Below are 17,334 nucleotides of genomic sequence, written 5' to 3' on the forward strand. Positions count from 1 at the left end.
AGAGACTGTATTAGGATGGTTTGCAGCATTTGACCTTTGGTCAGCCATTGGCCCTGCTGGCAGGGGTGGGTTCTGAGTGTGAGAGCAGTGCCAGCTGCTGAGGATCACAGGGACCTCGAATCTTTGTAATACCCGGGGTGTCCCCAGTGGCCCAGAGATAACATTCACATTGGGATAGAACAGGTATTTGCTTAGCTGCTTTCTAAAAATTTATCTTGGGGTGAGGTCTTCTGGCTGCATACTTGCTACAAGCAACCCAAAGAGAAGCACGTACAATGCAGTCGCTCCCGCTGATGCTTTTCCTCTTTGTTTTCATGTGAGTGAATTCTCCCTCACCCGGACCCTTGTAGCGCTTAGATGCGCTTCCAGTTCCTTTGGGTCTTACCTCTTCTTTAGTACTAGCACACAACTAGCCTCATTACCAGAAAAAGATGTGAGACAAACTTTGGATCCTTTTCACATCCATCCTGCTATTTTTAGGAAGTGTTTCATGGGCATGTGCCATAACTTCCCCCCTTGGAGCTCATTGAAGATGACATGACTCTGAGTCGTCCTTTATTATTCTTGTACCTCAAGTAATTGTTTCCCTGGGGCTTGCTCCGTGATTGCTGATTACACAGAGCACTTGCTGACTACTGTCTTGCCACTTCTGTTTTGATGGGATCTGTACATTTTAGAGACCTTCTCCAGAAACAGAATAGCCTATGATTGCTTTTCATAGCAGAAATCTCATCTCCTCTGAAAGGTTTAATGTTTTTTTTTTCCCCCTTACTAATGCCATGTGATTACAAGCAATTTGTCAGTGATTTGAAGAGTTTGGAGGGCAATTGAAGGTGTCACATGCCACCATATGGTGAAGGAAGACGCACTGCAAGCAGTTCTAACGCTTTTTTTGTTTTTAAATTAAGCTCCAGAATTGTAACTAGTTGTAAAATCCTTTTGGTAGTTAAGTTCCAGGTGGTGGAAAATCTTGCTGCAAAAAATATTGTAAATAATTACTCAGACCATCTGGCTAGATGATTTTCTTTTTCGGTTCATTAGAAAAAGTGGGGGGTAGGGAGGAAGAATGAAACTGCTTTCTAGAGTTGGAGGTTTTATTTCTTGTGGTAAGCAGTGTTAGGACAATAGTAATAGATTCTCCAACATTGTTTTCAAATCATGAGCTAACAATTGGAATCAGCATGTGTAAGAGGAAAGAAATGGCCAACAAAAGCAAAGCCACATATGTGAGACTCTGACCTTGAGCTGCACTATCAGTACTGACCCCTTTCTGTGTATTTAGCACAGAAATGGGAAATTCCTTTCCCATAATTAAGCAATAAACAAAAATCTTTTGCATCATGGTGCAATTAAAATGTTTTCCATGAAAATCTGTCCATATTTCCTGTTGTGGGAAGTTGGTCTTTCATTTTGCCTTGCCGTCTGCCTGGTTCCCTTGGCTGTCTAGTTTGGGCAAAGATGAGGAAAGAGGAACTGAGAGTGAAAGATAATAGACTGGCCCACCGCTAAGATGCTTTTGCAGTACAAAATGCGTGTTGCTTTGCTTCCCTCTAATTAATGGGTCCTCAAAATATCATGACTTGAGAAATTTCTAATTGGAAAGAAATGTACCAATTAGAAGAAATAAAAGAATAAAAAGTGAAATTTGGGAAGACTGAGAAAATGAATATGTTGAAAATGGTACAGAGCTCAGTTTTTCTGATGCTAATAAAATATGTGAAATTGTCTAAACCAGATTGAAGTCAGTTCTGAGATGTTGCAGCAGGGGTCTGTATGGGTTATTAATTTTTGAAATCAGATATACATGATCAGTTATTTTCTGCAGTTTCTAAACTTAGGGTTTAATAAAGGGCATAATGAGTTTATTGTGTGTCAACTTTAAAAAGCATTTTCTTATCAGTAGTAATGGTCTCTCAGGTGGAGGGTTTTTCTTGGTAGTGAGGCTTACATTAATTTTTTTACTGTGCACCAACTCCCTAACTTTAAGGAACCATATGTCATGTACAAAGCCGCCTTCACATGTTTTCACTTTTATTTCAGGGTGGATTATGTGGATTCTTTGGGGCGATCTCGGCGCTGTATGAAAAAGGATTTGCCAGATTTGCTGGAAATGGATAAAAATCTTCAAGGGAGGCTGTAAGTATGTGATATGTGAGGCTTTGCCTGGGTTCTGAAATGCAGACACGAGGATTGTTTTTGAGTGAGGCTGCTTTTAGTTTATTATCTTTGATGGTCCAATGAGGAGGTTCTCTTCTTAACATATAAAAATATCTACTGAGGTGCTCTTTTGTGGCTTAGGTACATACACAGTCCACACTTGGGACAACCCGAGTAGTCGATCATCCATACTGTGTGGCTACTAAAATGGATGCGTTGGAGTTCTATCTGTTTACTTGGAGGGGTGTTGGATATCAGAACGAAAAATAGAAAATAAACCCAATCCAACAAACCTGCCTCTGTGGAGAAAGGTGTTTAGGAATATATACTAGGTTCCTAGTGGGAGCAGAGAGGTTGTTAGTCTATTAACTTTTTCTTTGTACATTTTTGTATTTTGAAGGGCCTGATAGCTAGATTTTTTTCTACAGGGGCCAAGACACATCGAAGAGATAACTTGCTCCTATGCTCGAGGGAATAAAATTCCCCTCACCAAGGGCAGTTTTTATGAGGAAAATGGTGGGAAAAGGTGCACTGTATCCAAATCCTTCAGGTTCAGATAGGCCTGGGCTCAGTGCAAGGAAGGAAATGAAGAAGCCCTGAACTGTCTGACAGAGGCCGTGAGGTGTGCCTGGGCTGTAACATTATGCAGCCTCCTCAGTACTGGGCAGGTGACTATGCAGAGGCGGCTCAGGTTCCTCCTTCCCTGAGCCACGGTGGGAAGGAAATGGATTTGTCTCAAGCGCCGAGAAAAGATCCTGGTGTGCTCTTGTAACAAGTTGGCTGCTTGATTATAGAAAGGTGAAAACCTTCTTTGTAATTTCCCAGTGATATTGGGTCAGAAACTTCTGAAAGGAACTGTGTTCTTTATCAACTAGAGTTGCTTGTCTGTGATCCATCCTGCTGAACTGAAGCATTGCTGTCTCTGAACTAAAGAGTTTTGTTCTTTTCCATTACTAGTTTCGTTAGTCCTGCTAATGAGAAAACCTTATTATCTGAAGATATGAGAAAAGAACTTCAGCGCCAGCAATGGGAGGAAGAAGAAAGAGAGGCCTTGAAAAGGCCAATGGGACCCATACATTATGAAGACATTCGTGAAAATGGTATGATCATCTTGCAGCTTTTTAAATCTTTTTTTTTTTTTTTAATCGTGAACTAATGGTAAGCATAAAGGGAAATATTCATAAAGCAGCAGCTCTTATGTAGAAAGAAAAGATTCCAATTTTGAAATTGAAAATATCCCCTTTGTTCACTTCATAGCCTAAAGAATACTCATATTGGAAATTTCTTTCTAAAAGAGGGTCTATTAATCACGAGGAGGAGATTTTTTTGGCTTAGCTGCTTTTTTTTTTTTTCTAACTTGTGCTAGATATCACTGAGTTTCTTTCCCTTTTTTTTTTTTAAGATTTTATTTATTTATTTATTTATTTATTTATTTATTTATTTATTTGATAGAGATCACAAGTAGGCAGAGCAGCAGGTAGAGAGAGATGGGGAAGCAGGCTCCTGTTGAGCAGATATCCTGATACGGGACTCAATCCTAGGACCCTGAGATCATGACCTGAGCTGAAGGCGCAGAGGCTTAACCCAGTGATCCACCCAGTCACCCCATCACTGTGTTTCTTTTTGCTTTGGTAGGAAAGTTAGCCTGAGTCTAATTCATTAATCAGGGAACTCTAATCTTTTGAATAATTTGACTTATTTCAGAGGCCCGGCAACTTGGTGTTGGATATTTTGCTTTCGCTCGAGATAAAGAGTTGAGAAGCAAGCAGATGAAAACATTAGAGATGCTACGTGAACAGGTAAAAATTAAATTCAGAATTGATGTTGAGAAGTGTTTGAGCAGTTGGTTTCTTTTTAGACAACATAACAAAAACAACCTAGTATTTATTTATTTAATTAAATCAGTTTTTAAAGATCTTATTTATTTGAGAGAGAGAGAATGAGAACAGGTGGGTGGAGGGGCAGACAGAGAGGGGAAAGCAGACTATGCTGAGCAAGGATCCTGATGTGGGGCTCAGTCCCAGGACCCAGAGATTATGATCTGAGCCAAAGGCAGGTGCTTAACTGACTGAGCCACCCAGGGATCTCACAATCTATTTTTTAAATTGGTACTCAGAATGGCCTTTTTTTTTCTTTTTTAAGAAATGTTATATTTAGGGACACCTGGGTGTCTCAGTCAGTTAAGTGTCTGCCTTCGGCTCAGGTCATGATCCCAGACTCCTGGGATCAAGTCCTGCTTCGGGCTCCCTGCTCAGCAGGGAGTCTGCTGCTTTTTCTGCGTGCTACTTCTCCTGCTTGTATTTGGTATCTCTCTCTCTGACAAATAAATAAAATCTTAAAAAATAGAAAATGCTATATTCATTTCATAGTTAATATTCAGAGCAGTGATGGACAGAAGTGCATCAAATAAACTTCGAATGATTGATATTTCTGATATTTAATAAATACTATTATAGCCATAGACCAGATACTTTATTATTACTTTTTTTTTTTAAGATTTTATTTATTTATTTGCAGAGATCACAAGTAGGCAGAGAGATAGGCAGAGAGAGAGGGGGAGGCAGGCTTCCCACTGAGCAGAGAGTTCAGTGTGGGGCTCGATCCTAGAACCCTGAGCAGGACCCTGAAATCATGACCCAAAGCTGAAGGCAGAGGCTTTAACACACTGAGCCACCCAGGTGCCCCTACTTTTTAATTGAAATAAAATTGACACATAACATTTTATTAGTTTCAGATGTATGACATAATTATTCAGTATTTGTGTCTATTGGGAAATGATTACTGCTTTGTCAAGTTAATATCCATCACCGCATAGTATAAAATTTTTTTTCTCTCAATGAGAACTTTTAAGGTCCACTCTCCTGGCAATTCTCAAATATGCATTACAGTATTTTTTTTTTAAAGATTTTATTTATTTATTTGATAAAAATTACAAGTAGTCAGAGAGGCAGGCAGAGAGAGGAGGAAGCTCCCCGCTGAGCAGAGAGCCCAATGCAGGGCTTGTTCCAAGGACCCTGAGACCATGAACTGAGCCAAAGGCAGAGGCTTTAACCCACTGAGACACCCAGGTGCCCCTGCATTAAAGTATTATTAACTGTGGTTGCCATGTTCTATATTACATCCACATGACTTGTTTATTTTATAAGTGGAAGTTTAAATACCTTTTGATTCCCTTCACTCATTTTGCCCATTCCCCACCTTGCCCCCACCACTGGTTCTGTCAACTGCCAGTCTGTTCTCTGTATCTATAAGATTATGTTTTGAGATTTTTGGGGGTGTGGAGGTTAGATTCCATATATAAGTGAGATCATATAGTATTTATCTTTTCCTGTCTGACTTATTTCACTTAGCATAATGCTCTCAAGGTCCATCCATGTTGTTCAAATGGCAAACTTCCCTTCCTTTTTATAGCTGAATGATATTCTGTTCCACATATATGTATATATATAAACACACACACACATACACAAATACACATGCCTTTATTCATCATTGATGGGCACTTAGGTTTTTACCATATCTTGGCTATAATTCTACAGTGAACATGGGGGTGCAGATATCTTTCAAATTAGTGTTTTCATTTTCTTCAAATAAATATGCAGAAGTGGAATTGCTGGATCATATGGTAGTTCCATTCTAATTTTTTGAGGAACCTCCATACTGTTTTCTGTTGTGACTGTCCCAGTTTGCATTCCCACCAACAGTGCATGAGGATTCCCTTTTTTCTACCTCTTTGTCAATACTTATTATTTTCTGTCTGTTTGATAATAGTCATTCTAACAGGTGTGAGGTTGATATCTCACTGTGATTTTGATTTGCATTTTCTTGATGATTAATGATGTTCATCATCTGTTTATATGTCTGTTGGCCGTCTGTGTGTATTCTTTGGAAAAATGTCTATTTAGGTCATCTGGGTTTTTGTTTTGTTTTTGCCATCTGCCTGTTTTTTAATTGGATTGGTTTTTGTGAGTTTTTCTCACTTTTTTTGGGTCGGGGGTACTGTGTTGTATGAGTTCTCAGTATATTTTGGGTATTAATCCCTTATCAGATAATATGATTTGCAGATATTTGCTCCCGTTCAGTAAGTTGTCTTTTCATTTTGTTGATGGTTTCCTTTTGTTGGGCAGAAGCTTTTTAGTTAGATGTTATCCCACATGTTAATTTTTTGCTTTTGTTGCCTTTACTTTTGGTGTCACATCCAAGAAATCATGGCCCAGACTGATGTTAAGGAGCTTACTGCTTATGTTTTCTTCAAGAAGTTTGATAGTTTCAGATCTTATGTTCAAGCCTTTAGTCCATTTTGAGTTAATTATTGTGTATGGCGTAAGATAGTGGTCCAGTTTCATTCTTTTGCATGTGGCTATCCTGTTTTCCCAACAATTTATTTAAAGAGATTGTCCTTTTCCCATTACATACTTCTGGCTCTTTTGTCATAATTAACGGACCATATATGCTTGGGTTTATTTCTGGGCTCCCTTTCGTGTTCTCCTGATCTCTGTCTCTGTTTTTATGCCAATATCATACTGTTTTGATTACTGTAGCTTTGTAATATAGTTCAAAATCAGGCAGCTTGATCCTTCCATTTTTGTTCTTCTTTCTCAAGAATGCTTTGGCTCTTCAAAGGCTTTTGTGGTTCCATATAAATATTAGGGTTGTTTATTCTATCATTGTGAAAAATATTCGTTGCAATTCTGATAGAGATTGCATCAAATCTTTTGATTGCTTTGGGTAATATGGACATTTTATCAATATTAATTCTTCTAATCTATGAGCATGCTGTATTTTTCCAGTTCTATGTGTCTTCAGTTTCTTTTGTCAGTGTGTTATAGTTTCCCTTGGTTAAATTTATTTCTAGGCATTTTATTCTTTCTGATGTAATGGGAATGTTTTCTTAATTTCTCTTTCTGATAGTTTATTTTTTTATTTTTTTTTTAAACATTTTTTTTTTTTTAAGATTTTATTTATTTATTTGACAGAGAGAGATCACAGTAGGAGAGAGGAAGGGAAGAGATCACAGAGAGAGGAAGGGAAGCAGGCCCCCTGCTGAGCAAAGAGCCCGATGTGGGACTCCATCCCAGGACCCTGAGATCATGACCTGAGCTGAAGGCAGCGGCTTAACCCACTGAGCCACCCAGGCGCCCCTTTCTGATAGTTTATTATTAGCCTATAGAAGCACAACATTTTGTGTTGATTTTTTATGTTAATTTTGTACCCTGTAACTTAAAAAAAATTTTTTTATTTATTTGAGAAAAAGAGGACAAGCAGGCTGAGGGACAGAGGGAAAGGGAGAAGCAGACTCCCCACTGAGCAGTGAGCCTGACGTGAGACTATATCCAAGGACCATGAGATCATGATCTGAGCTGAAGGCAGATCCCTAACCACCTGAGCCAGCCACCCAGGTGCCCCTGTACTCTGCATCTTTACTGAAGCCGTTTATTCTGATAGCTTTTGGGTGGCATCTTTAAGGTTTTCTATATATAATATCATGTCTACTGCAAATAGTGAGAGTTTTATCACTATTATTTATCAGTATGCTATTATAGTTTCATGAAGGTAATTGCTGTTCTATTTTGGTGTTTCAGACTTTAAAATTATAGCTGCTCAGAAGTAACTTATGTAACTTTGATGTTTTAAATTTGGTTTTAAATATGGTACTTTTGGAGTGGCCTGGGTTAGAAAATAGAGAGTTATTTAAGGGATTTATTTAAGGGATTAAGGAGTGGAACAGAATTGGTTGGTTTCCTTGAATGTGAAGATTCCAGGATGCTCTGTGAATACTCGCTAAACTTAGAAAACACACCAGAGGGCTTGTATAAGAGGACCTCTGTGTTTTGAAGATCTCAAGGCTAGCTTCCCAGAGGTGGCATGAAAAATGAATTAATTAGTCTGTTTTTTTGTTTTGTTTTTTTAAAGATTTTATTTATTTTTTGACAGAGAGAGATCACAAGTAGGCAGAGAAGCAGGCAGAGAGAGAGAGGAGGAACCAGGCTCCCTGCTGAGCAGAGAGCCTGATGCGGGACTCGATCCCAGGACCCTGGGATCATGACCTGAGCCGAAGGCAGAGGCTTAACCCACTGAGCCACCCAGGCGCCCTAATTAGTCTGTTTTTAAAATAAATTATTTTATCCCTTTAAGCAGAAATATTGTGAATTTGTCTTATAGTAAATGTTCTCATTTTCTTTTGTATTCAGACAACAGATCAGAGAACAAAACGAGAGAACATAAAGGAAAAGCGAAAGGCAATGTTAGAAGCAAGACTTGCTAAACTCCGACAAAAAAAGATGAAAAAGTCAAAAGAAGATGGAGCAGAGGAAGAAAATAGAGGTATATCATGGTTCATGTATCTGACCTTCAAAAGGAAAAATTTTAGTTCCATTGATGTCTCAACAAATAGGACTGGCGCTATGGAAATGAGCCATTTCATTTTATTCTCTAAGCAAGTAGAGTACCTCTGAGGTACTGCCAGGAGTAGGTTTTTATAACCAGAGTGGGGCCGGATGACACTCCAAAGAAACTTTTTCTATAGACAAAAGTATTAACAAAGAGGGCATTGTGTTACTTCAGAGGATGGGCATGGTTTAGTAACTGAGACTTAGAGAAGAGAGGTTTTAAGATGAAGTTTAGTTATGCACACGTTTCTTTTGCTATGGCTGTATGTTTTTTGTTTATTACATGTTAATTTGTTTTAAAGAAGAAGTATATTCACAAAATCAGATAAAAGAATTTACAGGTATTGAGTCTGGACAGTTCATGAAAGGTCACAGTGGAAACACTGTTACTTGCTGTGTTCCTGCTGGCTTGCTGCCTGCAGCGGGAGTTACCCTCTTCTGGGGGCTAAGCTGTCTGGACTAGCTCACACAAGATGGAAGTCTGTTTTCTGTTTTAATGCTTTAGAGGTGGTGGGTTTCCAAGCAGGTAGTAACCTTGCTCCAGACGGTCACCCAGTCCTAGCTTCCTCCTCTCTTCCTGCATCTGCCATTCCTAGAGTGTTGCTCTACCTGTAGGACAGAAACTTGCTCTCTGGCACCTGTTCACAGTCCAGCCCCAGGAAAGGGGAAAAGGGGATAGGATCCAGCTGCTTCTTTAGGAATGTGAATCAAAGGCACATGCCACCCACACATTTACATCCCACTGGCCAGCTATAAGGGGCTGGGGAATGGCCTGTCAATGAGGCAGCTGCATCCCCGGACTGAAACAGGGGCTGTTCTGTTCCCAAAAGGAAGAAGGGGGTGTGTGGGTATCAGGGGCATATGCCAGCCACTCCAGCCCTCACAGAAACCTGTGCCAAGCCACTGGCCATCTTTTGATTCTGAGCACAGCTTCAGTTTAGCTCTGAAAGGAGACCAGAAACACTGAGGCAGTCATCTGTGCCATTTTATATGATGCTAGGTCCCTGAAATGTGTTAAGCACTGCATACTGTTTCTCTATTTTTACTCTACTCCTAAACATCTGTCATTTCCATAACATGTGAAGTGCCGCCACAGTGGTTTTTTAAAAACCCATTTTCTTTAAAAATCTGACCAAAGTGACTAGCCTGTAGCCTGTTGCCATGCTTCAGCTCTTCATCACCCTAAATCCCCTTGCTTTGTCTGAGACTCTTCAGTTGAGTTATTAGGGATTTCTGGTCCTTCAGTTGGTCTGGGGAGTCAAACAGACTTTGAAATTCATCTAACCTGGGTTTGGATCCTGGCTCTTGTCATTTTCTCCTTGTGTGGCATTTCTGAGCTTAATTTTCCTCATTTATAAAATAGTACTACTGAAGTACTACTTTTACATTATAAAATAGAAATACTGACTTTGTTAGGGTTATTACAAGAATTACACGAACTGTTGTATACAAGATACTGAGTCCACTGCCTGGGCCATAATAGGTGCTCATTAAATACTGGTTATTACTTTTACTCTCAAGATTAGCATGTTCTATTTAATGTTTATTTTCTAAATAGCTTTAAGCTTTATTATAATAATGTGTTATTCCCTTGCAAAAAAACAGATGTTATTGGACCTTTGCCACCAGAACCAGAGGCTGTGCCAACTCCACGTACTGCTGCCCAGAGTAGCAAAGTAGAAGTCATTGTTCAGGAGAGGAAGGATACCAGGCCCGGAGTGCCCCATGTTCGAGAGTGGGACAGAGGAAAAGGTAAAGGGGTGTGGGCTTCAAAGTGTAAATCCTTCCAGTGATGGGCCTTGCTCAGAAGATTTTTCTGGTTCATTTCCGTATGATTCTCATGAGTCTCTGTGGTCTCTCGAGGCTTAAGGAATTCTCCAGAAATTTCAGCTGAGTTCTTCTTAGGACCCAGACACTAGCTTATTTATAAACAGGGCCACTAGAAAGTGTGATCATAAAAGACCAGGGTCTATAATACATCATTTCAAAGGGACAATTTTTTAGAAGCACTGGGTAAAGTTTTTTTTTTTTTTTTTTAAGATTTTATTTATTTATTTGACAGAGATCACAGGTAGGCAGGAGAAGCAGGCAGAGAGAGGAGGAAGCAGGTTCCCTGCCGAGCAGAGAGCCTGATGGGTGGGGCTCCATCCCAGGACCCTGGGATCACGACCTGAGCCGAAGGCAGAGGCTTTAACCCACTCAGCCACCCAGGTGCCCCTGGGTGAAGTTTTTTAAAATTTGTGCTACCCTCATGTGCCTTTACAGTTTTGGAATGCCCTTTCTCAGGAGTCACTTTTGAAAAATCTTATAAGGTTTGATATTTTAATGTCCTCTGTGTTTTTAGCAGTCTCTTTTTAAAAAAAAAATTTATTTTTTTAATTTCTTTTCAGTGTACCAGAATTTATTGTTTATGCACCACACCCAGTGCTCCATGCAATATGTGCTCTTCATAATACCCACCACCAGGCTGACTCAACTTCCCACCCCCCGTCCCTTCAAAACCCTCAGATTGTTTTTTAGCAGTCTCCTTTGCATTCAGTTGAAAATAGTCAGTGTGCCACAGTATTAATTTGGATTTGCATATGGTTGTGTTGGGTCATGCAAAATTTCCTGTAAGTACACCATGGTGCCCACAGCAGCTTCTTGTTGGAGGCTATGATTTATGTCTTTCCAAATGAGATCATTAGATTAGGATATTAGCAGGGGCACCTGGTGGCTCAGTGGGTTAAGCCTTTGCCTTCGGCTCAGGTCATGATCTCTGGGTCCTGGGATTGAGACTTCTGCTCAGTAGGGAGCCTGCTCCCCCTCTCTCTGCTTGCCTCTCTGCCGACTTTTGAGCTCTCTCTGTTAAAAAAATAAATAAAATCTTAAAAAAAAAAAAAAAAAAAGAATGGTACATTAACTCATGCTATATGAGCTGGTGAGATCCACGACTGAAGTAAAAGATAGGCAAATAGGTGAGTGCCTTAGGTTAGTGCTACTGTTAGAAGCAGAGCTGAAATACCAAATGAGATTTGGACAAGTGTCTTTTTGTGTCTTCTAAAACTCCGTAAAGGCCAAAGTTTGTGTCTCATTGTGAAGTACCTACATCGTGTCAAGCAAATGTTTTGAGGTTTGATTTTTCTAGATTACTCTCTGAAATACAATTTTAGTGCCTTTTTGGCAATACTTCCAGAACCTACCAGCCTTCTCCACAGAGCCTTCCTCGAATCATTCCCCATCTGGTAGTAAGCATTCCCTTTTCTTAGCCTGCTTCCTTTTATTTTTGTAGGCATTACATAGACCTTGTATTATGTTATTGCTATCCTTATTCTCCAGAGAATGGGAGTTGACTTTTAATATATAATAATTGAAAAGTAGTAATGGTAAAAGTTCAGCTGATTCTGTAATCAGTTCTAATAATACTCTTTTATTTTTACTAGAATTTTCCTTCGGGTACTGGTCGAAGAGGCAGGCAGATCTCCGGGCCGAGAGAGATCCTGAGTTTGCTCCACCATCAGATTATTTTGTGGGTCAAAAGAGAACTGGTACCTTCGGTAGCCAGACATGGAACAGATCTGCACCTGCACAGAGTGATCCAGGACAGTGCTCTGGCCAGAGCCATGACCCCAGTTCTTCACATACATCATCCACTCCTGCCCCCAGCAGCCCACCACAAGCCCCCACAGTTACTTTCGAAACTCTGGATGATATGATATCATATTATAAACAAGTGACATGAACTTCAAAACCATTCTCGCTTGGGTCTATAGTACGATGGTGCCTTTTTCTCCCAAATTGGGGAAAATACAACTTTAAAGATTGAATTGTATCTTTCTCCTCCTGTTCTTTCCCTAGAGGATACAGACTTCTGTTGGATTTGTTGGATTTGTCAGCAAAGAAGAAGCTGAATGGTACTGTGGGAATTCTGTGGCCACTTGGCTGTTCATTTCTTTCTGATTGATATGAAGAACTGTCCTTCTGGATTTATGTGTAAGCTGTCATAACATGACCCTGAGGAACTTGTAATCCTGTTTCCTATCCACTTCTTTGGCTTATTTGATTTAAAGGTTCCATTCCTTTCCTTTTGCAAATACAGGCATGCAGCTTTCTTTTTTCCAAGGATTCAGCTTCCATATTACTTGATGGAGCATCTGTCAGGAGGCATGTTTGCCTGTCAAAGTGGCAAATGAGGAAACACTGTGCAGGGCAAAGTAATCTAGTCTCCAAGAAGACCCTGAAGCTGGTGGACTATTAAGCAATAATATTTAAAATGATAAGGAAGACCAGGGAGTAGAACCTCATAATCCAAAAGGGTAGGAGGTGAAGTCACTTATATTGTCACCACACATGCCTGGTGGGTATTCATTAAGTGTGTGTGGAGTACCTGGGGCCCATGTGGAGGCTGTCGGCCCGAGTCAGAGAGTGAGATGCTCTTCAGCTTAAGGGTTACTTTTTCAGCTCGGCCTGTTTCTCTGCTGTGCCCACTGTAGGCCCTCATCACTTTCAGGAGCCACATCACCTCAGAAGTCTTACTGAAGTAGATCTGGGCTGGAGTGCGAGGCAGGGAGGTCCCTTCATCTTTACTAACAGTGAATTAGTGAGCAGAACTCTGGAAGCCTTTTCTGTACCTGAATACATTCCATCCTCTGCCTCCTGCACCTCAGTGTCTTCATGGCTCCAGACAAGCAGTGGAAGTTGGCCACCAGATCTTCCAAGTGCCAGAAGGAGCCTATACTCTCCTGTGGGCTCCAATCCACATAGTCTCAGTGATATTGATGGGAGTGCTCATTATGGATTGCAAACTGGAGCCCAGAAAAGGTCAACAACTTGTCCAAGGTCATGTAGCATCCAAACGGCAGCTCTGGGACTTATATGTAGCTTGTTTAGGCTCACATTTGCTCCAAATTCAGTTTCTCCACCGCCCTGTGCTCTCAGTGTTGTCACTCCACTATCAAGTAGTACTAGATGAAAATCCCAAATTCTTGCAAACTTAACCTCTGAACTCCATGTCAAGGGCAAAGTTGCCTATCCTAAGGGTCATTCTGTCAGTCTGATCAGGCAAATCTCTTTTTAAAAATACACATTAAAGTCAACTGACCCAGCCATCTTTTTGCAGAAATTGGTAAGCTGATCCTAAATTTGTGTGGAATTGAAGAGGCCCAGAATATCCAAAACAATCTGAAAAAGAACAAAGTTGGAGGACTCTCACTTTCTATTTCAAACTTACTACAAAGCTACAGGAATCAAAGCAGTGTTGTACTGACATAGGAATAGTACCTAGATCCATGGACTAGTGCTGAGAGTCCGAAAAGAAAGCTCTGTTTCTGTGGTCAGTTCATATTTGACAGTGGTGCCAAGGCCATCCAATGGGGAAAGAATAGTTTCTTCAAAAGATGATTTTGGGACAGCTGACTATCCACATGCAGAAGAATGAATATGGATCCCTAACACAGGCGATAAGCAAAACCAACCCAATGTCAAAATGGATCAAAGGCCTAAACATAGGAATTAAAACTACATAACCAGCTGAAACAGCTTTTGGGCACAAGGAGAAGAGACAGAAAAAAAATATTGGAATAGTAGAAAGAAAAAAATAGAATTATTAGTTATACTGGGAACATTGGAAAAATGGAAGGAAGGAAGAAAACAGACAAATGAGAAAGATGGAAAAGGTTTGATTATAAGGTAGAGAAGGACTTGGGCTGTATGTGGAGAGGGGATGGGAAGGCTGGTCAGGCAGCAGTAATCCCTGTGGGAGCCAGTGGTCATGAGAGGGAACCCGAAATAACCTTTTGTTGCTCAGGATGGCCCAACCTAGGGTGGATGGTGAAGCAGTCTGCACGTTGGCTCATGGTCACTGTCGACTAGGAACTGTAAGTCAGATTTTCTCTAGGATTTCAAAACCATTTTAACATTTCTCATCCTGTCTCAGCATACAGGTTGTTTAGTGTTTCAGGAGCCCAGTTAGTTACATCCTCTTGCCTTTCAGGCCCAGAGTTCAGGTGTTAACACTTTCAGTTTTACCATTTCTCATGGGCCTGTTTTGTAGAGTGAGTCCAGCAGATGGCGCCAGCATTCTCAAGACTTCAGATTCACTGCAACAGTACCACCCAGTAGAAATATGATGTAAGCTGTTTTCAGTTTTCTGGGAACCACATTAAAAAAGTGAAATTAATTTCACGATATACTGTATTTAATTCAGTATTTAAGCCAGTATATCCAAACTAGTTCAACTAGTTCAAATTTAATTATATTTAAAAATATCCAGATATTTTATATTTCTTTGCACACTGAGTTTTAAAAAATCTGTATATCCACCAGTGGTACATCTCAATTCAGATGTTAAATTTTCATCAGGAATACTTGGTCTATATTTGTATTTCTTAGAAAATACAGTGAAAAGGTAGATTCACACACCCAAGTTCTATACACACAAACATTTCTAAGTTTGCCAGTAACTGTATCAAATATCAGGGTTTTTTTTTTAATTTTTAATTTTTTATTAACATATAACATATTATTAGCCCCAGGGGTACAGGCAAATACCAGTTCTTAATACAATTTTACTTCCTTAGTCATACCACATTTCAGATACTCAGAAGACATGACGCTAGTGCTACCGTCCTGCATAGCACACCTCTGCATGATCTGTTTTTTATATGCTTTATGATCTGACTACTCGTAATCCTCCCATTAGTAGCTAAAGGACTGATAAACATTTCTTCCAGTCATGCATTAAGCACTGAAGCTATTCTTACCGCAATGTTTAACTCGGAGGCAAGGAGTCATGAACTCTTCTGTCAGAAAACATGACCACACCTTACTCGTATCTTTGTAGAGCTAAGCGAAATGTTTTGGATTAGAAATTGCTTTGAATTATTTGTTTTCACTGTAATCTTTCCTCTAGGCCTTTGTGTGTTTTGATACAGTCCCTTTGAATTGGCTAAATAAATCATTTTGTTCGCTTGCAAAATTCCCGAAGGAGAAACTTTAAATCCATATACATGAGATTCCTGCTATGTTTAGCCATACATTTGCCAAAGACTTGTGGGATCATTTATTTCCTCTTAAAGCCACAGTGCAGCCTGCAGGATGGTTTTCAGCTAACCTTGTTGTGACATCGCGAGGAGGCAGTAGAATTTAGAATTTGGAACAGGGGTCAGTACTGGTCTTTACAGTTAATACAACATAGAGGAGCCACGCCATATGTGTTTCGTTTCTTTTTCAGCCAGTGAATTGAACTAAGTCAGTTATATGTCAGGCAGTTTGTGTAAAAAGCTATATAGCTAAGGTAAGTGATGATAATTAGAATTGTTGACCTGCTGGAAACAGAGAGAAAATGAAATCCCCAGGCCCTCCCACCCAGCCTTTTTGAGCTGCCTTAGTGAGGCATTTAGCTAGTGTAGATTATGGACATCTAGCTTAATGTTTAATGTTAGGGGTTGGGGGTAGAGAATGATGTAATAGGTGTACATTATTGTGTAGGAAAACTGGAAGATTAATGAAATGAAGCAAGGTGTTTTAATGAAAACCTGGCACTCAGGCCCAGTATTGATCTGTTACCATGTTTCTTAATAAATCCCGGGCTGCATTTATATACACATGCATACTAAGTGCATTTTGTCCAGTGATGGGAATGGTCAGATATATTTCTTCTTTGTCAACCTCAATTTAAACAGCTGCTTTCTCCACCACATTTCTAACTGCCACGTTCTTCCTGACTCTGAAGCTCACCTGCTTAGTGGCAGTTTTGCCTCGTGGTAAGTGTTTTCACTGGGGTACGTTGTTTTCTGTTTCTCTTTCTGAATGTTTTTAGCAGTGAAGCTTCCATGAACTTGAACTTGGGGGTAGTTATAGACACTTGACCCCTCGGTGCCCCTTATCCATCACCATACATACAGATTTCCCTGCCCTGCCCCACACCTCTCTATGCATGTTGTTCAGGATTGTTTGTGAAAACTAAAAACACAGAAGTACATCCTGTTCACAGCCCAGGTCTCCCAGGTCACAGGTACCTCTGAGAACAGTACTGCTGTCTTTATAGGGGACCCAGGATTGATTGTCTTCTTTTCAAAAATGAATTAACTTTTTAAAATCAAGGTTTAATTTACATATAACATTAGTTTCAGTTGTACAACCTAATGACTTGATATTTGTATATATTACAAAGTGATCACTGTAATAAGTCTAGTTACCGCCCATCACCATACATACAGAATTCTTTTCTTGTGATGAGAACGTTTAAGATCTACTTGCTTAGCAACTTTCAGGTAGGCAATACAGTATTAACTATAGTCACCGTGCTGTACATTACACTTCCATGGCTTGTTTATTTTGTAACTGGAACTTTGCAGTTTCTGACTCCCTTCTACCCATTTTGCCTACCCCCGCCCCCTGTCTCCAGTGACCACCAGTTGGTTCTCTTTTTGTGAGCTTGGCTTTTTGGCTTTCTGGTTTTGGGGGTTTTCAGATTCCACTCATAAGAGAGATCATATGGTATTTGTCTTTGTCAGACTTCTTTCACTTAGCATAATGCCCTCATCCATGTTGGAAATGGTGAGATTTCCTTTTTTGTGGCTGTGTAATATTCCATTATAGCTATGAATCACATTGTCTTTATCCATTCATCCATCAGTGAACAATTAGGTTTCCTTCCTGTCTTGGCTCTTGTAAATTATGCTGCAGTGAACATGGGGGTGCATATATCTTTTCCAGATGGTGTTTTTGTTTTCTTTGAATAAATACCCAGAAGTGGAATTCCTGGATCATACAGTAATTCTATTTTTAATTTTTTGAGGACCCTCCC

The 17,334-nt window shown here is 39.9% G+C and overlaps 2 protein-coding genes across 6 annotated transcripts in view; both read left to right on the forward strand.

The window, feature by feature from the left end:
* The window catches only part of CCDC174 (coiled-coil domain containing 174), a 29,315-nt gene extending 13,186 nt beyond the window's left edge, over window positions 1-16,129 (forward strand). Inside the window, exons 6-11 of the mRNA XM_082748277.1 lie at window positions 2,041-2,136; window positions 3,115-3,257; window positions 3,862-3,956; window positions 8,349-8,481; window positions 10,152-10,298; window positions 11,969-16,129. Coding sequence (XP_082604403.1) covers window positions 2,041-2,136; window positions 3,115-3,257; window positions 3,862-3,956; window positions 8,349-8,481; window positions 10,152-10,298; window positions 11,969-12,267 — 913 coding nt within the window. The 3' untranslated portion in view covers window positions 12,268-16,129. The remainder of the gene's footprint in view (window positions 1-2,040; window positions 2,137-3,114; window positions 3,258-3,861; window positions 3,957-8,348; window positions 8,482-10,151; window positions 10,299-11,968) is intronic.
* Window positions 15,730-17,334, forward strand: part of LOC309873060 (uncharacterized protein C3orf20) — a 90,536-nt gene continuing 88,931 nt past the window's right edge. For 3 of the 5 annotated variants that reach the window (XM_082748014.1, XM_082748013.1, XM_082748011.1), the window contains exon 1: window positions 15,730-15,819. The gene's annotated coding sequence lies outside the window, so the exon portion shown is untranslated. Of the gene's footprint in view, window positions 15,820-16,207; window positions 16,289-17,334 lie in introns of all 5 variants that reach the window. The other 2 variants (XM_082748010.1, XM_082748012.1) reach the window with 2 other exon arrangements.

This window comes from Mustela nivalis, assembly GCF_964662115.1.
Source record: "Mustela nivalis genome assembly, chromosome: 1".
Classification (NCBI taxonomy): Eukaryota; Metazoa; Chordata; class Mammalia; order Carnivora; family Mustelidae; genus Mustela; species Mustela nivalis.